The following is a 27,690-nucleotide window of genomic DNA, read 5'->3' as shown; positions in this document are numbered from 1 at the left end:
ATGCAGCTTCTGAATGAGCGTCTGTCATCCTACCTTGGCAAAGTTCGCTCTCTTGAGATGGAAAATGCCCAGCTGGAGAGAAAGATTTGTGAATGGTATGCAAACAACCCACCAAAGACCCCTCCAGATGGCACTCATTACTTCAGAATCATTAATGAGATCCAGAACCAGGTAATTTATAAATTGTATTTACAGCTCACTATAAAAAAAAAGTATAATTTGTCCAGGGGCGTATCTGGGTGACATAGCGCCTATTAGTGTTGGGCGAACAGTGTTCGCCACTGTTCGGGTTCTGCAGAACATCACCCTGTTCGGGTGATGTTCGCGTTCGGCCGAACACCTGGTGGTGTTCGGCCAAACTGTTCGGGTTCGCCCGAACGGCTCATTGCCTGGCCGAACAGGGCCCCTGTTCGGCACGAACAGGGCCCTGTTCGCCCGAATACTGGCCCCCTATGGGGTCGCAGGCATAAGGGGGGAGCATGCCCCGATCGCGGGGGGGGTCGGAAATTCCCCCCACCCCCTCCGCTAGCGCTCCCCCCTCTGCCCGCTTCCCCATTCAAAAGTTAGGAAGTGAAACTGTACCTGTGCGGCCGGTAGTGGGTGACTGGCAGTGGGCGGCACTATGGAGAGACTGAGGAGGAGGAGGAGTCCGGAGAGTGACGCGTTGAGGGAGGCCGGGCAGTGGGCGGATCAGCAGTAGTACGGTACTACTGCTGATCCGCCCGCTGCCCGGCCTCCCTCAACGCGTCACTCTCCGGACTCCTCCTCCTCCTCAGTCTCTCCATAGTGCCGCCCACTGCCAGTCACCCACTACCGGCCGCACAGGTACAGTTTCACTTCCTAACTTTTGAATGGGGAAGCGGGCAGAGGGGGGAGCGCTAGCGGAGGGGGTGGGGGGAATTTCCGACCCCCCCCGCGATCGGGGCATGCTCCCCCCTTATGCCTGCGACCCCATAGGGCCCCCAAAAGCGGGATGTTCGGGGAGTTCGGGGTTCGGCCCGAACATGCCGAACATTGCGGCCATGTTCGGCGAACTTTCCCGAACCCGAACATCCAGGTGTTCGCCCAACACTAGCGCCTATGGCAAACACTAAATTTGCGCCCCCATCAGATCACCTGGTCCCATAATAACAGCTTCTTTTCTTGCAATGATACAAGTCTCCCCAGGATAGGTTGCTAGAGTTAACCCCCAAGTAAAAGTAACCAGAGGTAGCACCCTAGTGTGGGTAGCCAGAAGTAGTCCACCCATTATAAGTAGACCCATGTTTACGTTGCCCTCCCAGAATATTTAGTTAGAGATGTCTCCCCAGTATAAATAGCCTTCTTTAGCATAAGTGGTAAGAGGTATCCCCCCAGTATAAGTAGTCCCTCAGTATAGGTAATGAGAGCTTCCCCTCAGTATAAGTAACCCCTCAGTATAGATTTGGCAGGTGTCCCCCAGTATAAATAGCCCTCCCCCCAGTATAGGTAGTGAGAGATGTCCTCCAGTATAAGAGCAGGTACAAATGTCTGAGAGGCATCCTTCAGTATGGTGGTGGAGCATGAGGGTGGAGGGGGCAGTCATGGCGCCCATGGTGCTGTGGCGCCCATGGCACAAGCCATGCCCGCACCCCTCTAGATACGCCTCTGAATTCGTCTACCATGTACACAAATTGAACAGGCAAGCACACATAGAAATATTATTTCAGAGAAAGGAATCAGCACTACACAATTTAAAATCTACTGCAATCCATTTTCTACAAATATTTACTATAGCATCCTTCATCCACTCAGTGCTTCAGATTATCACCAGGGTCTTCACCCTTAGGCCAGGTTCACAGTGCTCAGTTGTGTTGCTGAAAAATTCTGCATATCAACTATCCATACAGTTCTATGGGCCTGTTCCCAGTTACTGATCGCATTATTCTAGCTCACTGCATGCAGGCTTTGTATTAAATAATACGTCCAGTCTCCATTGCAGTTCACAGTCATTATAATACCGTCTATTATGCAACTGACCACTTTAAACCTAGCCTCTGGCTGGATTCACAGTGGTCAGTTGCATAACACATGTGTTATAATTACTGTGAACTGCAATGAAGACTGGACATAGACTTTAAAGGATACCCGAAGTGATATGTGACATGATGTGATAGACATGGGTATGTACAGTGCCTAGCACAAAATTAACTATACTGTGTTCATTTTTTTCTCTGCCTAAACAGTTAAATATCAGGTATTGTAAGAGTGAACAGAGGCGCCAGCAGGATCAAAGGTTCTAAAAGGCTTAAAATCCCTCAGGAGGTGGTGGTGGACTCGCCTCCCCGAAGCAGACAAAATACCGTCAGTTTTATGACAACAGGTCTATTAATATACTCCAAAACAGTGCAACACATTTCACGTGTATGTTCCCGCTTCCTCAAGCAACAAACAGATAGGAGTACACAGTAAAGTCTCAAGGTCACGAATAGCGCCTCTGACAGAGGGATTTTAAGCCTTTTAGAACCGTTTATCCTGCTGGCGCCTCTGTTCACTCTTACATTATCAATATTCACCCCTGGTGGATCCCCATTGTTCCTTATCTATAGAGAGCGACTTTTAATCCTGGTCTAATCTCCTCACCTGCCTATACAGTGGTTACCTAGGCGGTAACCCACGTTTGCGAGTACATACATTATATACTTTTCATTTCCAACCCCTTGTTTTGCATACTACACTATATTAGGCTCTCTCTGTATTTCTTTTGACTTTATCGCAAATATCAGGTATGTAAGTGTCTGACTCAGTCCTGACTCAGACAGGAAGTGACTACAGTATGACCCTCACTTATAAGAAATTCCCTTTTTTATCTCTTTCTTGCTCTCAGAAGCCATTTTCTGCTAGGAAAGTGTTTTAGAATTGGAAATTCTTATCAGTGAGGGTCACATTGTAGTCACTTCCTGTCTGAGTCAAGACTGAGTCAGCCACTTACATACCTGATAATTAACTCTTTCAGACAGAGAAATGAAAAAAGGATCACAGCATAGTTATTTGTGTGCTAGGCACTGTACATACATGTCTATCTCATCATGTCACATGGCACTTCGGGTATCCTTTAACCACATAAGGACCAGGGGTGTTTTGGAGGATCTGTGCTGGGTGGGCAGCACAGATCAGCAGGCAGGCAGGGCAATCCGACCTCCCCCCTTTTTTCCCCACTAGGGGGATGTCCTGCTGGGGGGGTCTGATCGCCGCCGCTCACGTGTGCCTAGCAGGGGGGGGGCTCCTCAAAGCCCCCCTCCGCAGCACTATTCCCCCCTCCCTCTCCACCTTACTATGGGCGATACAGGATGGCGATCTGTCCTGTACTGCCTCTGGTAGGCTTCAGCCTATCAGACGGCGGTGATCCGCGGCCAATCAGAGGCCGGGGATCGCCGATCTCCTTTACGGCGCTGCTGAGACAACTGTAAACACCGGGGATTTCTTCCCCGTGTGTTTACATTTCGCCTGCGAGCTGCGATGGGAGACTCGAAGGCTGTTCACGGAGCCCCCCGCCGTGAACTGACATGGAATGGACGCTCAAAAGAGCGGCCATTTCCATGGAAACACCACTTTTTGTGGGTTTTCCCTTTTGACGGTCACCTGGGCACTCACTGCATCCCTCTCCCATTTCTCCCTAAGTACGATACAACTGCTGGGCAGTCAGCCACCCATACCACACTGCTGTAGGTTCTATTTCTTTGTCTCAAACAGTGATGATCCTAATCAGCTCTTTACGATTACGCAAAATTTTATGTAAACTTCCTCAATTTTCCCTATACGTAATTACAAATTGTAAATTCAATTGATTTTGTATAATCGTTCATAATTAGGCATGAATTTACACACATTTTCACATAATTTCAGGCCAACTTTGGTGGTGATTAGCAAAGCCCCCATACAGCATATGTATGAAATCGCCGCCTGGTGACTTGGGCTCAGGATACAGCTGATATACGGCTTATCCTGCTGCTGCACACGTCCCGGCAGCGTTAATTACTGTTCCCCCTCCAGGTCCACATGGATAGTGGGGAATGATGTAATTCGGCTTCCAGCTATTGCTGAGGGCTGAATTACAGTGTTTTAAAAGTAACTCCAGCTCCGTCTTCTGACGGTGTTGAAGTTACTCACTGTGCGCAGCCATTGCTGTAATTCTTATTACGGTCTATGGTGGCGCCGGCTGCTCCCAAATCTCCTGCAGAGTTATTACAGCTCTTGTCCATACATGCTATTGCTACCAAAATGGCTACATATGTTAAGGAGAATAGTGGGTACGAGTAAAAAAAGGATTTTTTCAAAATTACGCATAAAATCATGCATAATTACGAATGCTTATAATTACATACAAAATTAATTTAGCTTTTCCCTGAAATTTTGCATTATAATTACAATGCAAAATTGCAAATTATGATGCATCATTTCTGCACTCTTGACCTTCATTTGCTTGCCTGCTAACATAGACAATTACCAAATTCAAGTAACATTCATCTTAGTTAGGACCCCAAATATAGACTTCTCTACTTCTGCTGATTAGACTTTCTAATTATCCCTTCAAGTTACTCCCATATCAACATAGCAGCTTCTTAAAGGATTACTGTAGGGGTGTAGGGGAAAAAAGAGTTGAACTTACCCAGGGCTTCTAATGGTCCCCCGCAGACATCCTGTGTCCGCACAGCCACTCGCCGATGCTCCTGTCCACGCCTCTGGTTCACTTCTGGAATTTCCAACTTTAGCCAAAAAAATCACGCCTTCGCGGCCGTGTCCTAGCTCAAGCTGATGTCACCAGGAGCATACTGTGCAGGCGCAGACTGTAATCGGCCTGCATAATACACTCCTGGTGACATCAGCGGGAGCAAGGGCACAGCCGAGCAGACGCAGTGGTTTTCCGACTTTAAAGTCGCAAATTCCGGAAGTGAAGTGGATTCAGGGCCGGAGCATCAGTGAGTTGCTGCGTAGGCACAGGATGTCTGTGAGAGACCATTAGAAGCCCAGGGTAAGTTCAACTCTTTTCCCCCATCCACCTACAGTACTCCTTTAAGCAGCAAGAGAGGGATAAGCTCTGTGATGACCAATGAATTTGGGGCCAGTGTCCCGATTACGTAGCAGTGTGCCCTGATCCTTTCACTGGACTAATTAGTCTAATTTTCCTCTTGTAGTGGACTAACTATCAGGCAGTACAGCCATGATCTTCCCAAGCACTGAACCTGGTCTATACTGAAAGGTCTATAATACATGATATGAATTGATATTTACTGCTCCACCTCACCTGGCACTATCATTATAGTCCAGATTTGGTGTACATGAGGATCGCTTCTGCAGCTGAGAAGGCTGGAAGCTGCTGGGTGCTAATGAGCTTGAAGGTGACTTTTATAACAGCCAGGCACCACTGACCACCGGTAACTAGGAAGGCATGTTGTTTAATAATACTTGGTATAACACTCTGCTCGCCACAGAGTCTAATGCAAAATAATGTCTAAGCAGTGAAGTGCCCATGGTATACAGTATGTGCTGCCATTCAGCTATTGCATAATCAGTAGCTGGCTATCGGTTTTACTTATTGAACTGTATAGAATAGATAAAGGTAAGTGTTCCATTCAAATTTTAAAATCAGTAGCTCGTGCTCCACTATAGATTGGCCAAGCATCAGCACCCAAGCCATGCGCCAATGGAGCAAGACAATGGGAGGTGAAAGATAGAGATTCCAATAGGAGGGTTAATGTTGGGGAACTGGGTTGGGAGAATTTATGTTTGAAAACCTACAGTTAAGAGTGTATGATTAGGTATTTAGGCAATGGTGAATGTTTACGGGGAGGTTGGTTGTAGGTAGTGTTGGGCGAACACCTAGATGTTCGGGTTCGCGAACATTCGCCGAACATCGCCGCGATGTTTGGGTGTTCGCGCCGAACTCCGAACATAATGGAAGTCAATGGGGACCTGAACTTTCGTGCTTTGTAAAGCTTCCTTACATGCTACATACCCCAAATATGCAGGGTATGTGCACCTTGGGAGTGGGTACAAGAGGAAAAAAAATATTTGAAAAAGAGCTTATAGTTTTTGAGAAAATTGATTGTAAAGTTTCAAAGGAAAAACTGTCTTTTAAATGTGGAAAATGTCATGTTTCTTTGCACAGGTAACATGCTTTTTGTCGCCATGCAGTCATAAATGAAATACAGAGAAGAGGTTCCAGGAAAAGGGACCGGTAACGCTAACCCAGCACAAGCAGCAGAACACGTGATGGAACAGGAGGAGGCGCAGGAGGAGAAGGCAACGCTTTTTGAGACACAGCATCCCAGGCCTTGCATGAGGACAAATAGCGTGTGGATATAGCAATGCTTTTTGCCGCCATGCAGTCATAAATGTAATAAAGATGAGAGGTTCAATAAACAGGGACCGGAAATGCTAACCCAGCAGCAGCAGCACACGTGATGGAACAGGAGGAGGCGCAGGAGGAGAAGGCCACGCTTTTTGAGACACAACATCCCAGGCCTTGCATGAGGACAAATAGCGTGCGGATATAGCAATGCTTTTTGCTGCTATGCAGTCATAAATGTAATAAAGATGAGAGGTTCAATAAACAGGGACCGGAAACGCTAACCCAGCAGCAGCAGCAGCAGCACACGTGATGGAACAGGAGGAGGCGCAGGAGGAGAAGGCCACGCTTTTTGAGACACAACATCCCAGGCCTTGCATGAGGACAAATAGCGTGCGGATATAGCAATGCTTTTTGCCGCCATGCAGTCATAAATGTAATACAGATGAGAGGTTCAATAAACAGGGACCGGAAACGCTAACCCATCACAGATGGTCATTGTTCAAGTTACTTGGTTGGGGTCCAGGAGTGTTGCGTAGTCGTTTCCAATCCAGGATTGATTCATTTTAATTTGAGTCAGACGGTCTGCATTTTCTGTGGAGAGGCGGATACGCCGATCTGTGACGATGCCTCCGGAAGCACTGAAACAGCGTTCCGACATAACGCTGGCTGCCGGGCAAGCCAGCACCTCTATTGCGGACATTGCCAGTTCGTGCCAGGTGTCTAGCTTCGATACCCAATAGTTGAAGGGTGCAGATGGATTGTTCAACACAGCTACGCCATCTGACATGTACTCCTTGACCATCTTCTCCAGGCGATCGGTGTTGGAGGTGGATCTGCACACTTGCTGTTCTGTGGGCTGCTGCTGCATGGGTGTCATAAAATTTTCCCACTCCAAGGACACTGCCGATACCATTCCCTTTTGGGCACTAGCTGCGGCTTGTGTTGTTTGCTGCCCTCCTGGTCGTCCTGGGTTTGCGGAAGTCAGTCTGTCGGCGTACAACTGGCTAGAGGAGGGGGAGGATGTCAATCTCCTCTCTAAAGTCTCCACAAGGGCCTGCTGGTATTTTTCCATTTTGACCTGTCTGACTCTTTCTTCAAGCAATTTTGGAACATTGTGTTTGTACCGTGGATCCAGAAGGGTATAAACCCAGTAATTGGTGTTGTCCAGAATGCGCACAATGCGTGGGTCGCGTTCAATGCAGTCTAGCATAAATTGAGCCATGTGTGCCAGAGTCCTGCCAGAATCCTCATCATCCTCTTGTGAGCGTTGTGATAGTTGTTGTGATGCATCATAGTCATCACCTTCTTCTTGGTCTGCTTCTGCTGACCATTCGCGCTGAATTGTGGAAGTCCAACGTGCACCGCTCTGGCCCTCGTCAGTGGTGGCATGAAATTCCTGCTCCAACTCCAGCTGTTCCTCCTCCTCTTCTTCGTCATAGCTGCTGGGGCCAGCGTTTCCTGAGGCGGATGGCCTGATGTTGGTACCATCACGCTGATCGTTTTCTCCTTCAGATTCCCCCAGTTGCATCATGACAGCTGTTTCCTTGATTTTCAACATTGACTTCTTCAGTAAACACAGCAGTGGTATGGTAATGCTGACTGAAGAGTTGTCACTGCTCACAAGCAATGTGGATTGCTCAACATTTTGGAGGACTTGGCAGAGGTCCAACATGTTGGCCCAATCGGATCCACAGAAGCTTGGCAGCTGTCCGGATGCGCCTCGGTACTGCGCCGTCATGTACTGGACCACTGCACTCTTCTGCGGGCTAGCATGTGCAGCGTAGAATTCCAGCGCATAGGGACATCACACAGCAAGCGATGGTGGGGGAGATTGAAGCGCTCCTGCATCTTGGCGAGTGCCCCCGAAGCAGTACTGGAATTTCTACAATGTTTGGCCACTCGTCGCACCTTCAACAGAAGATCGGCCACGCCTGGGTATGTCCTCAGGAACCGCTGAACTACTAGGTTCATCACATGCGCCAGGCAAGAGATGTGTGTCAGCTTAGCCAACCTTAAAGCGCGAATGAGATTACTCCCATTATCACACACAACCATGCCCGGTTTCAGGTCCAGCGGTGCCAGCCACAAATCCGTCTGTTCCTTTATTCCCCTCCAAATTTCCTCCCCTGTGTGCTGCTTATCCCCAAGGCAGATCAGCTTCAGCAATGCTTGCTGACGCATGCCAACAGCTGTGCTGCACTGCTTCCACGATCCTACTGCTGCTGGGTTAGCGTTTCCGGATGAGGTACAGCTTTGAGATGCGTTGGAGGAGAAGGAGTCATAGAGGTAGGTGCTGCTGTTGTTATCCAGTGGGAGGGACGGCGGTGCAGCTGTTTGCGGCGTGGGCAACACCCGCGCCGTAGCAGGTGAGGAATCGCTGCCAGGCTCCACAAGGTTCACCCAGTGTGCGGTAAGGGAGATGTATCGACCCTGGCCGAACGCACTCGTCCAGGTGTCAGTGGTGAGGTGAACCTTGCAGGCAACGGCATTCTTCAAACTTCCGGTTATTTTGCTGACCACGTGCTCATGCAACTCAGGCACTGCAGAGCGCGCAAAGTGGTAGCGGCTGGGAACCATGTAATGTGGGATGGCCACTGACATCATGCCCTTGAAGCTGTTTGTCTCCACCACTCGATATGGCAGCATTTCGCAGGCCAGAAGCTTGGCTATGCTGGCTGTTACTGCCACGGCCCGGGGGTCATTTGCTGGCAATTTCCTCTTGCGATCAAACATCTCCGAGACAGACAACTGAATCGTAGGGCTGCACACTGAAGGGCTGTTGGTTGTTGTGTTTGATGAACACTGGGAGACCTCAAGAGCACTACTCCGGAAAGTGACAGTGTCAGCGTCGTCTGATGTTTGTGAATGTTGTGAACCACGCAATGGCTGGGCTACTGCTGCTGCTGAGGCGGGTCTGGTGGTGAGTCTGGTGACCCCAAGGGAGGCAGTGTTGCTGGTACCCTGTCCTGCCGCGTTTGCCCACAGAGTGGGATGTTTGGATAGCATGTGGCGGCTCATGCTGGTGGTGGAGAGGTTGTTAATACTTTTCCCCCTGCTCAGGCGGGTCTTGCACACCTTGCAAATCGCCATAGTACCATCCTCAGTGCAGTCTTCAAAGAAAGCCCAGACTTTGGAGCACCTGCCTTGCTGGTGATTTCTGTTTGCGCCTCTTTTGCCTCTCACTTGAACTTCCACGCTTGTGGTGCCTGAAATTGCGCGCCGCCTACCTTGTGGCACAAGGCAAACTCGTGCAGCAGTGGGTTCTTCAACAGACTCATCTGTGCTGCTGCTACGACGGCGATGTTCTCGTTCACAAACAAAATCTGGGTCTATGTCCACATTGTCCATACCCTCCTCTTCCATCTCCTTAAACTCGTCATATGTCATTGTGGGGGGCCGCCGCCGTGGAGTAGAGCTCCCCAGAACAACCTCTGCGCAGCTCACTCCAACGTCGTCTTCCAGATCTTGTCGGCCGACCTCCTGCAATTGCAACCCCTCCTGCCCAACTTGCTCTGGGATTTGGGTTTCCGAGTCCTCCTCGGACTCGCCTTGTATTTCAGTGCGCGGTGCATTTCCCACAGTTAATGGTTGTGAATCCGGGCACAACATTTCTGGCTGTTCCTCCATTGACCTTTGAAAGGTGGAAGTTTGTTGGGCTGGGAATAGCTCCTGCGAATACCCCATTGTGTCCTGAGGTAATTCATCGGACTGGTTATCTGGCAGTTGTGTGCGTGGTGTCGCTGCCGGTTGTGTCAGCTTTGTGCCCACTGGCTCCTTGTAACTGGCTGAGGACTCGGACCTCATGCGTGATGTGCTGGTGCTGCTTAACCCACTGCTAGACGCTTGAGAGGTCATCCAAGTAATTATCTGGTCCTGTTCTTTTGGATTTGTGAGGGTTGTTGTCCTGGACAACATGGGCGGTATTGAGTGGGTTTTCTTGGGTGCTCCCCTGTGGCCTGTACGTGAACCATCAGGGGAAACACCTCTTCCCTTGCCCCTCCCTCTTTCACCGGATTTCTTCCTCATTTCACTTATCCTTAAAGTACACGCTGACTGGCAGCAGTACAGTGGCAGTACAGAAATGCTATACAGTGGTGGGTGAGCGGTGTACCACTATTCCCAGCAGCGACACAGAGCACAATGCTATACAGTGGCGGGTGAGCGGTGTACCACTATTCCCAGCAGCGACACAGAGCACAATGCTATACAGTGGCGGGTGAGCGGTGTACTACTGTTCCCAGCAGACACAGAGTGGCAGTAAACACAATGCTATATAGTGTGGCTGAGCAAGGTACACAGAGTGGCAGTAAACACAATGCTATATAGTGTGGCTGAGCGAACGGTGTACTACTATTCCCAGCAGACACAAAGTGGCAGTAAACACAATGCTATATAGTGTGGCTGAGCGAGGTACACAGAGTGGCAGTAAACAGAATGCTATATAGTGTGGCTGAGCGAGCGGTGTACTTCTATTCCCAGCAGACACAGAGTGGCAGTAAACAGAATGCTATATAGTGTGGCTGAGCGAGCGGTGTACTACTATTCCCAGCAGACACAGAACAGTAAACAGAATGCTATATAGTGTGGCTGAACGAGGTACACAGAGTGGCAGTAAACAGAATGCTATATAGTGTGGCTGAGCGAGCGGTGTACTACTATTCCCAGCAGACACAGAACAGTAAACAGAATGCTATATAGTGTGGCTGAGCGAGGTACACAGAGTGGCAGTAAACAGAATGCTATATAGTGTGGCTGAGCGAGCGGTGTACTACTATTCCCAGCAGACACAGAACAGTAAACATAATGCTATATAGTGTGGCTGAGCGAGGTACACAGAGTGGCAGTAAACAGAATGCTATATAGTGTGGCTGAGCGAGCGGTGTACTACTATTCCCAGCAGACACAGAACAGTAAACAGAATGCTATATAGTGTGGCTGAGCGAGGTACACAGAGTGTCAGTAAACAGAATGCTATATAGTGTGGCTGAGCGAGCGGTGTACTACTATTCCCAGCAGCGACACAATGACTGGGGGGACCCTGGCTAGCGTGGCTGGAGCGCGAACTACCCTGCCTGCCTACCCAAAGCTAAACCCACAGACAAATGGCGGAGATATGACGTGGTTCGGGTATTTATTTACCCGAAACGCGTGACAGTTCGGCCAATCAGAGCGCGTTCGGTTCCAAACCACGTGACCCGTTCGGCCAATCACAGCATTAGCCGAACGTTCGGGGAACGTTCGGCCATGCGCTCTTAGTTCGGCCATGTGGCCGAACGGTTTGGCCGAACACCACCAGGTGTTCGGCCGAACTCGAACATCAACCGAACAGGGTGATGTTCTGCAGAACCCGAACAGTGGCGAACACTGTTCGCCCAACACTAGTTGTAGGCATCAGGACAGAATTTGTGTTGGTGGGAAATTAGGGTTTAGTCACCAGGAGGGGCCCTGGGGTTAGGGATTGGCATTAGGAAGAAGAAAGGCATTAATCAGGGATAGCTGATCAATGGAGGACAACCGCAAAAAAACTCAAATGAATGTATATTATAATACAGAGGTGTAAGCAAAGGATAAAATATATTAAAAGCAGAATAAAAGGAAGGTATCGGTGGACTTATCTCCAGGTAGTCAGAATCAGTAAGTCTAATTTTAAAATAACTTATTTACACATGTGGAAAAAAAAACCTCCAATTGTGACGTGTTTCATGGGAGAAACCCGCTTCCTCAGGTTGTTGGCTCATCTGTTGTTCAAGAATACAAAGTAGACAGTGGAATGTCAAAAGAGTATCACTAATATTTCACCTATCAACATCACACCTAAATTACCTCTAAATTACCTGAGTCAAAGTGTACACAGCATGAAATATATTATAAGGAAAACTGGGGGGAACATGAGGAGTGCCATTTTGATAGCCATTTTACATCTATAAAGATGTTCTGATCTCATAGGCAGCTTACTTATTGTAGGTAAGATTAATAAGCTACTGAGGTAAAAAGACAGCTCTGTCTGACAGCTTTTTAATTTATATGCCTAAAACAAAACAATTCAATACTGTCTGAAGCAACAGAATAACACAAATGCTAAAAATCTGTTTGGCAGATTGGTGAAGTTGCTGTGGAAAATGCTGGGATTCTACTTGAGACTGACAATGCCAGGCTAGCTGCTGCTGACTACAAGAGCAAGTAAGTGTTGGAAGACTTTAAAGGGGAACTTCAGCCTAAACAAACATACTGTCATTAATTTACATGTATGGGATTTCCTATGTTGTATAACAACATAGGAAATCCCATCGTGCTTTGCACAGCATCAGGGGAAAATGCCCGGGCAGTTTTCTTTGATGGGGCAGAGCTTAGCTTTTGTGCAGCTAAAAAATAAGGCTTATGTAAGAAAAACAAAGTTCTGATGCAGTGAAACTGTTAAAGAAATACCAAGCCTTTTCAGTGCTGCTGAGTAGATTTTTAGTCTTGAGGTTCACTTTAAAGTGCAATTTCAGGAAGCAAAAAATAAATAAATAAATGTAGTTTTGTATAGTGAGTTAAGAGACTAGAAATAAGTTTTAATTGTATTGCTGTCCAAAGTCTTCATCTGTAAGAACATCCACCACTTCCTGTATAAACAGCTGCTAACCCCGCCTTGTGGAGCTTGTGTCTTCACTCATGTTTATGCATCAAGAGCTTATGAGTAAGCACTGTATAGTTATTATTTAGTATTTTATATAGCGCGGACATATTCGGCAGTGATGTACAGAGTATATATTGTCTTGTCGCTAACTGTCCCTCAAAGGAGCTCACAATCTAGTCCCTACCATAGTCATATGTCTATGTATGTATTGTGTATAGAGATGTCGTGAACCTCCGATTTTCGGTTCGCGTACCGGGTTCGCGAACTTCCGCGGAAGGTTCGGTTCGCGGAAAAGTTTGCGAACCGCAATAGACTTCAATGGGAATGCGAACTTTCAAAAATAGAAAAAATTATGCTGGCCACAAAAGTGATGGAAACACAAAGTGATGGGGTCTAACACCTGGAGGGGGGCATGGCGGAGTGGGATACATGCCCAAAGTCCCGGGGAAAAATCTGGATTTGATGCAAAGCAGCATTTTAAGGGCAGAAATAACATTGAATGCTAAATTGCAGACCTAAAGTGCTTTAAAACGTCTTGCATGGGTATACATCAATCAGGGAGTGTAATTAGAGTTCTGCTACACACTGACACACCAAACTCACTGTGTAACGCAGCGCAAACAGCTGTTTGCGTAGTGATGGCCGTACTGGACTGGTGTGCACCGTGGCCAGAGTGTAGGCCGTGGCGTTTTTCAAGCCCATATGGTAGCCGGGCTGTGGTAGCTCAATGATAGAACAACAGTGACTGTCCAGCTGATCAAATTTGGTCTGACCACAATGAAGCAACGACCTTATTATCTTTTGTGTGCCACCCCCACCCGAGACACTCAAATAGCCGGCGGTCATTGCTTCATTGTGATGCGCAAGCCCCTTCACCACGGCAAGGTAATGATCATGAAGGGGGTGGGCACATGTACATGCCTTTTGTTTTGTTGTTGCAGCTGCCCGCAGTGCAGCCAGAAAAAATAGGCAGGCATGTACACGCACCAGAAAAATTAGTGTAGCGGCCGCTGCTAGCAGTGGCCTTAAAAATTCAGGAATCCGCCTAGAGTCCTGGACCCTGTTGGTGGTGGCGGAGAAGGCAGTCAAGCGGCCTGCAGGCAGGGATGCTGTGTGAGGGGACTGACTTAGTCTTCGGTCGTGCAGTAGCCCTCCGGGATCCATTCCTCATTCATCTTGATAAAGGTCAGGTACTGAACACTGTCGTGACTTAGGCGACTTCTCTTCTCAGTAACTATGCCTCCAGCTGCACTGAAGGTCCTTTCTGACAGGACGCTTGCGGCAGGGCAAGAGAGAAGTTGTATGGCAAATTGGGACAGCTCTGGCCACAGGTCAAGCCTGCGCAACCAGTAGTCCAAGGGTTCATCGTCACTTTTCGCAGAGTCTACATCCACACTCAAGGACAGGTAGTCGGCTACCTGCCGCTCCAGGCGTTGTTGGATGGTGGATCCGGAAGGATTATGGCGAGGAGTTGGACTAAAGAACGTCCGCATGTCCGACATCACCCTGAGATCGCTGGAGCGTCCTGTCCTTGCCTGCGTGGACTTGGGAGGAGGAGGGTTACTGCCAGTGGTACCTTGATTGCGTTTTGCAGCCACATCACTCTTAAATGCATTGTAAAGCATCATTGACAGCTTGTTCTGCAAGTGCTGCATCCTTTCCGCCTTTTGTTGAGTTGCTAAGAGGTCCGCCACTTTGTGCCTGTACCGAGGGTCTAGTAGCGTGGCCACCCAGTACAAGTCATTCGTCTTGAGTTTTTTGATACGGGGGTCCCTCAACAGGCTGGACAACATGAAAGAGGACATCTGCACAAAGCTGGATGCAGACGTACTCTCCATCTCCTCTTGCTCTTCCTCAGTGATGGGACGCAACTCCTCTTCCTCCCCCCAGCCACGAACAATACCATGGGAACGTGGAGCAGCAGAAGCCCCCTGTGACGGCTGCCACGGTTGTTGTTCTTCCGCCGCCTCTTCCTCCTCCACAGAAACACCTTCCTCATCATCACCATCATCAGAATCTGACTCCTCTCCTTCCCCACACGACTCCTCTTCTTCCTCCTCCTCCTCCCCCCTCTGTGCTGCCGCAGGTGTTGTGGGAACATCGGGTTCGTGTGTAAATGGCTCCCACGACTCCTGCTGCCGTAACTCTTCTCGTTCACGCTCCTCCACAGCTGTATCCACCACTCTACGCACGGCACGCTCCAGGAAGTAGGCGTAGGGGATCAAGTCGCTGATGATGCCCTCATCGCGACTCACCTGTTTGGTCACCTCCTCAAAGGGCTCCATGACCCTGCATGCATTTCGCATCAGTGTCCAGTTGTTGGGCCACAACATCCCCATCCTCCCAGATTGTGTCCTTGTACTGTAATAATACAGGTACTGGGTGACAGCTTTCTCCTGGTCTAGCAGGCGAGAGAACATCAGCAGGGTGGAATTCCAGCGAGTCGGGCTATCGCAAATCAGGCATCTCACCGGCAAGTTGTTTCTACGCTGAATGTCCGCAAAGCGTGCCATGGCCTTGTAAGAGCGCCTGAAATGCCCACACAACTTCCTGGCCTGCTTCAGGATGTCCTCTAAGCCTGGGAACTTGGACACAAATCTTTGCACGACCAGATTCAGCACATGTGCCATGCAGGGTATGTGTGTCAGCTTTCCCAAATTCAACGCAGCAATGAGATTGCTGCTGTTGTCACACACCATGTTGCCGATCTCAAGCTTGTGCGGGGTCAGCAATTGCTCCACCTGTTTGTTAAGAGCAGCCAGGAGAGCGGCTCCAGTGTGACTCTCCGCTTTCAGGCAAGACATGTCTAACACTGCATGACACCGTCGTACCTGGCATGCAGCATAGGCCCTGGGATGTGGGGGCTGTGTATCTGGAGAGGAGATCGCGGCACCAGCCAAGGAGGAGGAGGAGGATGACGACAGCGAAGCGGTGTTAGCAGGTGGAGAGGAGGTGGCTGGAGGCCTGCCTGCAAGCCGTGGAGGTGTGACAAGTCGGTCTGCTGCGCAGCCACCTACTCCCTGCTTGCTGCCATTGGTCACCAGGTTGACCCAATGGGCTGTGTATGTAATGTAGTGGCCCTGCCCGTGCTTGGCAGACCAGGCATCCGTGGTCAGGTGGACCCTTGACCCAACGCTGTGTGCCAGAGATGACACCACTTGCCTCTCAACTGCACGGTACAGTTTGGGTATGGCCTTTTGTGAAAAATAATTGCGGCATGGTATCTTCCACTGCGGTGTACCAATGTCCACAAACTTACGGAAAGCCTCCGACTCCACCAGCTTGTATGGTAATAGCTGGCGAGCTAATAGTTCCGCCACGCCAGCTGTCAGACGCCAGGCAAGAGGGTGACTGGCAGACATTTGCTTCTTACGCTCAAATACTTCCTTCACGGACAGCTGGGTACTGCTGTGGGCAGAGGAGAAGGAACCGCTGAAGGGAAGAGGCGGTGTGGAGGAAGGTGGCTGTGAAGGTGCAAGGGAGAAAGTGGATGAAGACGATGCACCTGAAGGAGGAAGAGGAGAAGGAGGGTGGCTTGTCTTTTGAGGGGTGCTGCTTTTCCTCAGGTGTTCTTGCCATAGCTGTTTGTGCCTTCTCTCCAGGTTCCCTTTGTAAGGCACTTGTCCCTAGGTGAGAGTTGGCCTTTCCACGGCTCAATTTTTGCTGGCAGAGACAACAGATGGCTTTGCTCCGATCTGAGACACACACGTGAAAAAATTTCCAAACCGCTGAGCCCCCCTGGGCTGATGGCGCTACGGTGGCATCAGCAGCTGACGTTGAAGGGCATGTGTGCTGGCTGTCCATAGCTGGCGATACATGGCGCCGGACACTGCCCCCAGCTGTTTCTGATGACGAGCTCCCTCTGCTTCTACCTCCTACTCCTCTCTGACTCCTCCTCTGAACTGTCCCCCTGGTCATCTCCTCTACCGGGAACATATGTGGTATCCGTATAATCATCATCATAATCCTCCTGGCCAGCTGTGCTTTCTTCAGACACCTCCTCAAGTGCACCAACTTCAGGTGGTCCACCATCATCCCCATTCACACACATTACGTCCATATTATTGCCACCTAACTCAGACGTATGAGGTGGTGTACCTGCGCCTTCTTGTTGTTGTGACAGTAGTGGCTGGGAATCAGTGATTTCACCACCACCACTAAATAACTCCTGCGAAGTGTCAAATGCAGCGGATGTGGTGCTTGTTGTAGTGCTGGTGGCTGCGGGAGATGAGGTGTTCTGTGTTAAAAACTCAATCACCTCCTCACGATTTTGGGAAGTGATGGCACGTGCCTTCTTCTGAGCACTGTATTTTGGGGCAGGTCCGCACGAAATCAGAGCAACACCACCTCGCACAGACCTGCCGGTGCCTGGTGGCCTTCCTCTGGGCCTGCCTCTACCTCTTCCTCTACCTGGTTTGTCCATTTTGTCCATCTCGGGGGGATGCTAGCTATATGCAGTGAGGTGGGTTCTCACTCAACACAACCGGTAGTTAGATGCAGTGAGGTGGCCAGGTGGGTTCTCACTCAACACAACAGGTAGTTAGATGCAGTGAGCTGGGTTCACTTAACACAAAGCTAGGTATATGCAGTGATGAGGTGGGTTAAGTATACACAACAGGTACTGGCAGGGCCGGATTTCTGGAAAGGCCAGAAAGGCCACGGCCTAGGGCGATAAAATTAGATAAGATAAGAAGGGCGGCATGACTTGGAGAGAGAAGAGGTCATATGTCAAAGTAAATCATCTCTTCTGGTCCCGCAGCGCAGCCATCCAGCGCCCTGCTCTGCACTAATAGCTGAATTCCAGAGTTCCCCAATCCCTGCATCTCTCTCTCACTTCCTGATGTGTTAAAACAATCAGGATCAATCATAACGGTCTCCTGATAATCCATTCCTTTCTTTGTATGATAGACTTACAGATCGATGTGAGAAATACCAGAGAATTACATTACAAAGCAGATAGAACTAAGTTCCGCTGAGTTTTAATGTAGGCATTCCCAAACATCAGAGAGCTCTGCAGTTTCTTCACCTCTTTTACAGCTTTGACCCCAGCAGCTGTTAATTTATCTAATCGTAATTTATGACGGTCTTTCTTTTTTTTTTTTCCTAGTAGCACTGGTCGCTTCTCTTCCTTAGTTAACTCTTTCCTGACTCATTTTCTGTCCTGCAGCTCCTACCATCTATGAGACTGCAGGATAAAAAATGCTGTTTTCTTCCCTTTCATTGCTAAACTGTTATTTTAAATGACACCTGAGCAGTGGTGCTCATCCAATATTTGGGTATCCGAACTACCCAGATAATCTGAACTTTTTCCACTATCCGAACTTTGAATAGCAATTCGGATATTTTTTAAAATCTGAATAGCACTATCCGAGCAAACTCGGATTTCCCATCTGAGAGAGAGAGAGAGGGATTATAAGTCCCCACATCATTAAAAAAACATGATGTTACATGCCTCATTTACCCTAAAAAAACGTTTTAAAGGCAATTTAAATAAGGCTTCTTCAGACTTTGTTCCCGTATACTGCCAATATGTTAGAGCACATCACCATATGTACTTTCAGCATTCAAAAGAGATGCATAGATTTTTCAGCAAATATAAATATATGTCATTCAGATGCTTTAAAGTGGAGCTGAACTCTTGCACAGGACAGAAGGAAAACAGAGAAATGTACCATTTATGTATTTAGAGAGCCTGTCTAATTCCCCCTCCTCTGTGTCACAAGTTGTAATTTGATCTCTACACTGTGTCACCCGACTGCCACAACAGCTAAGCTCATTTGAAAGCACAGGATGCTAAAAAATATGTCTGCTTCCATAAAAGCAGGAAGTAGACACACTGCAGATTTATTGCAGGATTTGTATCAGCTGTAACAAAAATGTTTTTATTGAAAGGTTATGTTGTTGCGTATCTTTTAGAGCAGAGAGGAAGTTCTGAGTTCAGGTCCACTGTAATTACAACAGAACATCCAAAGTGAGTCTTGACAGGATGTTTGCTACTTATCTGTTCTCTGTTTTGGATGGGCTTCTCTCCATTGCAATGCCCTTCCACCTGTTTGTGGCTCCGACTGCAGTCAGTCGCACAGAGGACAAAGAAGCAGCGTATGCTCTGGCCACTCACGCTCCCTGTCACCTGTATGTGGCTCTGACTGCAGCCAGTCGCACAGAGGACAAAGAAGCAGCGCATGCTCTGGCCACTCGCGCTCCCTGCCACCTGTTTGTGGCTCTGACTGCAGCCAGTCTCACAGAGGACAAAGAAGCAGCGCATGCTCTGGTCACTCCCGCTCCCTGTCACCTGTTTGTGGCTCTGACTGCAGCCAGTCGCACAGAGGACAAAGAAGCAGCGCATGCTCTGGCCACTCGCGCTCCCTGTAATTTCTCACTCCTGCCCAGATGTGCACAGCAACCGAGGCCGGTACAGTGTTATGCATTCTTAAAAAGTACCGGCCATACATCAGCGTCATTTCTCAAGTATGCATGCCCAGGACACTATCTGCTGCTGTGCACATTCGGGCAGGAGCGCAAATTACAGGAATTATTTGTTGAATGGGAGGCAGAGCAGCACAACTGAGATGGGCCCATTCAAACCAATGATCGCTGGTCAGAGTGTTGGACATTTTTTTTTTGGGGGGGGGGGGGGGCGCTTGGTGACAGCAGGCCTAGGGCTCTGGAAAGTACAAATCCGGCCCTGGGTACTGGGTAGTTAGATGCAGTGAGCTGGTTTCACTGAACAGTGAAGGTACTTAAGATGCAGTGAGGTGGGTTCTCACTCAACACAACCGGTAGTTAGATGCAGTGAGGTGGCCAGGTGGGTTCTCACTCAACACAACAGGTATTTAGATGCAGTGAGCTGGGTTCACTCAACACAAAGCTGGGTATATGCAGTGATGAGGTGGGTTAAGTATACACAACAGGTACTGGGTATATGCAGTACTGGGTAGTACAATGTGCAGCTCCCTGTCACACACACAGGTAGTCACTGAATGTGCTGGGCTGCTGGCAGTGGCACACACACTATCAATTAGCAATGCTGTGCATGCAACAAAAGTGTCAGTTTGACACACAGAAAAAAAAAAAAAAGTACAGGATGAGCTCTGACAAGAGCTATTGAGGGGTGCTATAAAAGCAATAATAATCAGCCAGGAGCAAGCTAAGCAGGCAAGAACCTAACTAATCTGTCCCTAGAAGAACAAGTCTGCAGCAGCTCTCCCTAGTCTGTCTAAAAGCAGGCAGACGAGTGACTGTAATGGCCGCTGGAGGCTGCCTTATATAGGGGGGGGGGGCTCCAGGGCTTAGTGTAGCCTGCATGGCTACAATGTGCCTGCTGACTGTGATGCAGAGGGTCAAAGTTGACCCTCATAGTGCATTATGGGGCGAATCGAACTTCCGCAAAAGTTCGCCTGGTGCAGGTGAACGCGAACCCCCGAAGTTCGCCTGGAACTGTTCGCCGGCGAACCGTTCGCTACATCTCTAATTGTGTAGTGTATGTATTGTAGTCTAAGGCTAATTTTAGGGGTAAACCAATTAACTTATCTGTATGCTTTTGGGATGTGGGAGGAAACCGGAGTTCCCAGAGGAAACCCACGCAGACACGGAGAGAACATACAAACTCTTTGCAGATAGTGCCCTGGCTGGGATTCGAACCAGGGACCCGGCAGTGCAAGGCAAAACCGCTAACCACTACACCACCGTGCTGCCCACAGCACAATATAGTGTGAAAAACACTGAGGCTTGGGCTCGTATCTGTGTGTAATTAATATTTTTGATTAACTCTTTTAGGCAATAGAATATTGGTACATGTGGATCAAATTGTCTAAATTGTTATGGAGACACTTTTATTCGCAGATATGGGGAAGATGAAGGCTTTTGAACTAGTTTTTATTGTGGTTTCTCATTTCCTGTACCCAGTTTTCATATTAAAGCTACAAAGCCCTATGAAAGTTACAAATCTTTTTTCCCTGGAACTGGGCTAAGAGGAGACCTGTATGATTGTCACCTAACAAACTCTAATTACTGTACTTTCTGGACTATAGGACTCACTTTTTCTCCCCCAAAGGTGGGGAAAAAAAACTAAATGCGTCTTATAGCCCAAATGCAGGGAGTTCCTGACTTGTGAACTCCTGCCAATACCAACTTCCAACCCGCCACAATGTCTGGGACTCCATGTACTGTGCCCATGCAAAGGAGAACACAGGGGGACAAATGGAGGACACAAAGGGGTATAGAGTAGGACACAAAGGCGCATAGAGGAGGACACAAGGAGGGCACAGGGGCATAGAGGAGGACACAAGGACAGAGGGACACATGGGGACACAGGAGGACACATGGGGGACAGAGGAGGACAGAGGGAGACACAAGAGGTACAAGGGGGCATGAGGTACAAAGAGGGCATAATCCACAAGATGCCCCTTCACCATGGATGCACCAGCTTTAGTATATATTTTTTTCTCCCTGGTTTTGTCCTCTAAACCTAGGTGCATCTTACGGCCTGGAGCGTCCTATAGTCCGAAAAATACGGTAATAAAGATATGTCCATGCTATGTAATCAATTGTGATGAGCAAATAGGGCCCTTTTTTGTTCCACCACAAATTTCACAAATGTTTCAGACTTTGCCAAGATCAGAATTGTTCACCAAAATAAGTGAGGCTGCAGCATTAATCATGCCTGCACCAATCTCCTATGTTTCCTATGCTGCACCACATCTAAGGACAGGGATTAAGTTCAGGCAATTATTGTGAAAAAGGTAAATGAAGGTTTCATTGTTTACTCCTCTAGAATAACACACAATTTCCGGACTGTGTCTGTAAACTGAGAAGGAGTATGTGAAGATGCATGCATGCATGTCTCTAATTGCCTTGTTATGATGATCGTGTGACTGTACATAACTTCTTCTTCTTTTGATTTTTACTAAATTGATCAATTGCTACTTCTTTAGCCCTTTAGCAGCCAATTTATTTAGAGGCTTGCAATTTAACTTTTTTATTTCTTATTTGTTACATTTCCTTGCTAATAAGGAGTATTGCTGTAATGTGTATTTATGGCCTCTTGTCACTAGGGGGCAGTGCGAGACATGAACAGAGGAGTTTTGCTTTCAGTTTCTATATTTTCTGCCAGCAGAGATACATCAAAGCATTGCAAACATTTACAGCACAACAAGTGCAGTGCACAAACAGGGATGAGCAGAAACTACGCCAGTGCGAATTTACGCATCGTAGTTCGTAGGTGAAGTTTCAAAACTACACTTACGAATTTACGCATAGCGAAGTACCGCTATGAGTAGCTTATGCCCACTATGCGTAGTTAATATGTGTCTTGCGTAGTGAACTACGAATGCGTTACTCGCGTCTAATTTTCCGCGTTCGATTGCAGGCTTACAAATGTACGCATTGGAAAGGGGAATGTATGCATAGAAGAGTTATTGGTATAAGCAATTACAGAGGAATTAATGCATACAATTTTCTGCATACGGGCATAAGCATCCGCATACACTACGCTTCGCACTACGCGTAATTGCGTATTTTAACGCGTAGTCTACGAAATGCATACAAAGCGAATATTTGATTTCGAAGCCGTAGTTTGGCGAAGCGTAATTGCAGAAAACTAAGCGTAGTTCCAGCGTAGCGAAGTTGGCTGAATACGACCTTCCCTGACTCAAACAAGATCATTCACTTAAAGCTGCTAATGGGTTAATCCTCCTTAAAGGATACCCGAGGTGACATGTGACATGATGAGTCTGGGTCAGACTACAGTGAAACCTTCACTGAAATTACAACTATAAAACACTTTCCTAGCAGAAAATGTCTTCTGAGAGCAGGGAGAGATAAAAAGGGTCAATCGTTGACATATTTTAGCTCTTGCATACTTCAGTGAGTGTGTTATTGAGAAAAAACAATAAAACAGTAAACATTTAAAAAGTAGATTTAAATATAAAATAAAACTGTGGAATATCTTAAAAAGTCATTTTTAGGAGAGGGAGGATAGATACAATTGTTTATTTCATTAGTTTATTTTCACCTCGGGTGTCCTTTAAGGAGAATTTATGTAGAATGACAACCATTTCTATTATATACTGAAGCAAGAATAGTGATGGAGAGGGAATGTTGGTAACTATATACCACTAATATTACAGGGGTATACACACACTGGGATTCCTTAGATGATCAATTAACTATTGTAGGTGAGGTTATTTGTGTCCACCCATAAATAATACATTATTATATAACATTATTTTCCAGTGATCATTTACTATGTTTGATTTGTGTCACCTTGTGCATTATTTAAAGGTCTGAAATGGAAGAGGGTATGGCCAACAGTACTGAGAATGACGTCAATAGTCTGGGAAGAGTACTAGAGGGCCTTAATGGAGAGGCTGGTGAGTTGGATGTGCAGGTCCAGGGTCTACAGGAAGAAATGACCTCCCTAAGAAACAATAGTGAAGAGGTACTTTTGGGAATGTCCTAATACTACAAAAACTTGGTTCTTATTGGGCTTCTACAATGTGTTGTCACTTCAATAGTGGATGCATCTTTTGATGTCACTCTTGTTGTACTACAGGAAATAGAGTCCCTTGTCTCTCAGTTGGGTGCCAGAATCAATGTTGAGTTAAATGCGGCTCCTTCTGTTGATTTGAATGAAGCCTTGTCTGAGATTCGAGAAGAATATGAAAACCTCATGGACCGAAATCTTAAAGAAGCCGAAAGTCTCTTCCTTCAAAGGGTAAATTCTACTACTCTATGGAAAAGTCAAACTCAAAATACAGACCATATATTATGTATTTTGTAGAACTCTACAAAACATTTCACCGCTGTAAATAGATAGGTTAAAACTAAATTCAGAGCAAGCCTGCAGCTGCTTAATTAGCTTGTTTTTTTTGACAAGGTCAGTGTGCCAAATCTAGGTAGAAGTTAGAAGATTGTAGCGTTGTTGATGTCCTTGTATCATCAAAAAAGCAGATAAAAGTTAAGTACTGTAGATAATGCTCATGCTTATTTGTACTAACAGTGATTTCTTGAATAATTAGCTCTTTAGAGTGCAACTTTCCTCGTGTAATTCATGAAAATACTGGACTTTCTCAAAATGTAAGAACACATTCTTCTGCTTATGTATGGTTGCAAATTTAGCCAATAAGACAAAACTATGACCTGCCAAAGTAAGGAATTAGAATTCATCTGCTCATGAATCTGATGACGAGACGTTGTACTTCCGAAAATCCAATCATTTAAGAAATTATGCAAACAGAAAAATCATTGGATATAGTGATTATTGCATATAGCAGGCATGTCAAAGTCTCTCCTGGGAACCAAATGCACCCTGGAAAGCCTTTTCTTGTGGCCCCCAAAGCTCTCTACAGTGGTTCACTCCATGCGAGCCACAGGCTGTAGCGGTGGTGAGTGGTGACATGCATGGTCCACTTTGTGTTGCCGTTCTGCCTCTTCTTTTGCTCACCTGTTGGTTATCAGCCACCACTGTAGCAGCAGCCACTAGGCCAGCAGCAATAACAACCACTGATTACCAGCTGACACTGTGCCAGCAGCAGTAACAGCCACTGAGTGTCACTGTGCTAACAGTATATGGGTTATTTCCAGTTACAATGACAGCATGAGTAACCAGAAGGGAGGGGACATGAATGGTCACAAGAGAGGCTGGACTGAACTACATTAGACTATTGCTGTAGACAAGTTTCACTGCACCGTTGAAGTGATGATATATAAGTAAGGAGAGATTACTAGGTTAAGAAACCCTAATTAAAGGTGGTGCCTTCACTCCATCCCTTATGCTATCAAGGCCTTTTGTATTAATCTGAGGAAGTGGGCCATGTCCCGTGAAATGTGTTGTCAGATTACTTTTTGAAATTTTTTTTTTCATTTGAACCGGTGTGTTTAAATCTTCTAGAGCGGTAAGCGATTACCCCCTCTATGTATATGTATGTATATATATATATATACAATAAAATAGAACACACATTGGGTGCCTCCATCCTACCCATTACCAGTTCAGTCTGTGGATTCGCATAGTTATAGTTATTTACAGCAGTCAGACATAGATTTCTTTCAGTCATGTATAAATGATTAATGTATTAATGTATTGATTGATTTCATGATTCCTCCACTGATGTGTTTCCATTCCCTTAGAGTGAAGCATTGACACGTGAAGTGGAGTCTGGCTCTGAGGAGCTGCAGTCCATGGAAACAGAGGTCATTGAAATGAAGCGCTGCATGCAGGCCCTTGAAATTGAATTACAAAGTGAACAGAGCTTGGTATGTTCTGGAGCAAGAGATGTACGTCATACAATATGTCATCTTACTGGATGCTGGGTAAAAATGATAAAATGTCAGCACAACAAAAAGGGAGCAACAAGGTAGTGATGCTCAAATCCGGATCCAGGAGAAACCCGGATAGTTGCTATCTGGATATCTCCCAGTAAACCTGTGCGGGGTGGGCGGGGGGATCAATCTTACCTGTCTGACGTCTTCTTCGTCCGTCCCTGGCGCCTCCCACGATGCAGTCTAAGTGGCGATCATGTGACTACAAACACTTCCTCCTTCCGGGTTGAAGGAGGAAGTGTTTGGAGTCACGTGATGCGCATGGACCGCATCGTGGGAGGCGCCAGGGACGGACGAAGCATAAAGCAAACACTTTCTTTAGAGAAGGTTAAATATTTTAGGATCATCCCTCAGAGGCGTAGCTAGGGTTTTCAGCACCTTGGGGACAAAGATCGTTTTTATGCTCAGGGTGGCTACACATCAGAATGTGGTCATGGTCATGGGTGGAGTTAATTGTACAAATGCTGTTTAGATAGTATGTGCCCCCTTCCTCCATTCAGATAGCCATATGTGCCCCCCTTTAGATAGCCACAAGTGACCCACTTTTTCTGCTGCTGTTAATGCTTCTGCACTCCTCTGCATTGGTAGGCAAAGAAGCAATGAGTCCTATGGACGTGACGGCATAGGGCGGAGCCAGTGCACGTTGACGTCATTACACTTGAGGAATAGAATGCTCGTGTAGTTTGTATGCTCCTGGGAAAGTTTACTGGCGGGAGGCCACAGTGATTAAACTTACAGTGCCAAGGAGATATAACGTGCTGTGTGCACCTTCCCTTTTATGGATCCTTGTGGATGCTTGCTGGAATAAACTTTTATCAGTTACTGTATTACGCTATGGGAGCCTTGTGCTTTCTTTTCAGATATTCATCACTGTGGAGTGCGCACTGGTATCTTTATAGACAGTGCTTGCTGATCACCGGCCACCGGCAAAGTTCTGCAATGGTGGATCTCTATGAAGGTGGTTCCACTGCAGCATTGCAATCATGATCCCCGAACAAACATGCTGAAAGAATGCGGGGCATTCCTTCATGGTTGCTTGCGCACAAAATCACGATTACGGAAATCAAGAGCACTTTCCGATTTCATAAAAGTGCCGCTTTGTGGTTTCTGAGCCTAAGTGTGGCAAACTCCTAATTTCCTAACGCGTGTTTAGAGATGGTCACTGAGAGGCTATTTTTTTCTGGCTTGCATACAAATGTAATGCAAATTGTATGTGCTTGAAATAGGGCCAAACAAAATGGACAGGGCGTGCATTGGCTTGTCCCAGTTTTAAACTGCATAGAATTTGCATTAAATATGCATGTGAAACAAATTAATTAGCATCTGTTTCATCATCTCCACTAATTAGCATCTCTTTGATCATCTCCACTTATGGTGGAAAATAAATATATTTTCCTGTTTTCCCAGTTGTAAAATTTGGCATTCATTTCTATGAATTCTATTCCAGACATCCGCCCTGGAGGGCACTTTGGGCGAGACGGAAGGTGCTTTTGGATCCAAGCTGGGTGAATTGCAGGGAACAATCAATGGCTTGGAGTCTGAGCTTGGACAGATCCGATCTGACCTAGAGTCTCAGAACCAAGACTACAAAGCCCTCATGGACCAGAAGACCCACCTGGAGATGGAAATAGCCACCTACAAACGCTTGCTAGATGGACATGACATTGAGTAAGTCCACCAAAGAAATAATGCAAACTAAATACAGACAAACATAAAAGAAGAAAGCGCATGCTTAATCTAGGACAGATTTAAAAAAAAAAGTTCAAAAATGTTGTCAATGGGAAAATAAATTGGCCATTGGCTTCCCTCATGAGCACTATAGTGAGATGTTTTCTTGTTGTTTTATACATTCTGACTCCAGAATTGTAAAGGTGCTCCATGTGTAACTTATATGTAAAATCCAATAGAGAAATTAGACTTCTACATAGCAGTTGTAGTAAGAAGTTTTTGAATCGGAATGATACCATTTATTGGCTCAATCAAAAGTTAAAAGACAATAAATGGAGGCATCCAGATTCAAAACTTCTTGCTTTAACTAAAACGTCACAACATGCGCCAGTGTCACATGGTTCAGGCGTTCACACAGGGCCGAATTTAAGCTAAGACTACATAGGCCAGGGCCTAGGGCAGTGATTTGCAAAATTGCAAACGGCTCTCCAGCTGTTAAGGAACTACAAGTCCCACAATGTATTGCGGGAGTTTAACAGCCACAGTCATGATTCATAAAGGCAAACGCATTGCGGGACTTGTAGTTCCTTAACAGCTGGAGAGCCAAGTTTGCAGATCACTGGCCTAGGGAACCACAGGATGAAGGGGCACCACAAGATGAACGGCGGGTGGGCACCTTGCTATACTGGGGGAGAGGGGTCACCTGGTATACTGGGGGGAGGGGTCACCTGACTATACTGAAGAGAGGGGGGGGGGGGTCATCAGGCTATCT

The 27,690-nt window shown here is 47.0% G+C and overlaps 1 protein-coding gene across 1 annotated transcript; it reads left to right on the top strand.

Annotated features, from left to right (window-relative positions):
• LOC137540915 (keratin, type I cytoskeletal 17-like) lies at nt 1-26,922 on the top strand. Its single transcript, XM_068262096.1, has 6 exons — nt 1-171; nt 12,408-12,490; nt 23,211-23,367; nt 23,482-23,643; nt 25,059-25,184; nt 26,698-26,922. The coding sequence occupies exons 1-6, from the start codon at nt 1-3 to the stop codon at nt 26,920-26,922; spliced, it is 924 nt and encodes a 307-aa protein (XP_068118197.1).
• The last annotated feature ends 768 nt before the right edge of the window (nt 26,923-27,690 follow it).

Source organism: Hyperolius riggenbachi, chromosome 12 (genome assembly GCF_040937935.1).
Source record: "Hyperolius riggenbachi isolate aHypRig1 chromosome 12, aHypRig1.pri, whole genome shotgun sequence".
NCBI lineage: Eukaryota > Metazoa > Chordata > Amphibia > Anura > Hyperoliidae > Hyperolius > Hyperolius riggenbachi.
Note: the sequence above shows the minus strand (reverse complement) of the source record. Positions and strands in the feature narration are given on the sequence as shown.

Excerpts from the sequence above, each read along its gene's own strand:
- LOC137540915 (XM_068262096.1), top strand. The coding sequence starts at position 1 with ATGCAGCTTCTGAATGAGCGTCTGTCATCCTACCTTGGCAAAGTTCGC. Across the intron at positions 12,491-23,210 it reads GCTGCTGACTACAAGAGCAA|GTCTGAAATGGAAGAGGGTA; the intron begins GTAAGTGTTGGA and ends CATTATTTAAAG. Across the intron at positions 23,368-23,481 it reads TAAGAAACAATAGTGAAGAG|GAAATAGAGTCCCTTGTCTC; the intron begins GTACTTTTGGGA and ends GTTGTACTACAG.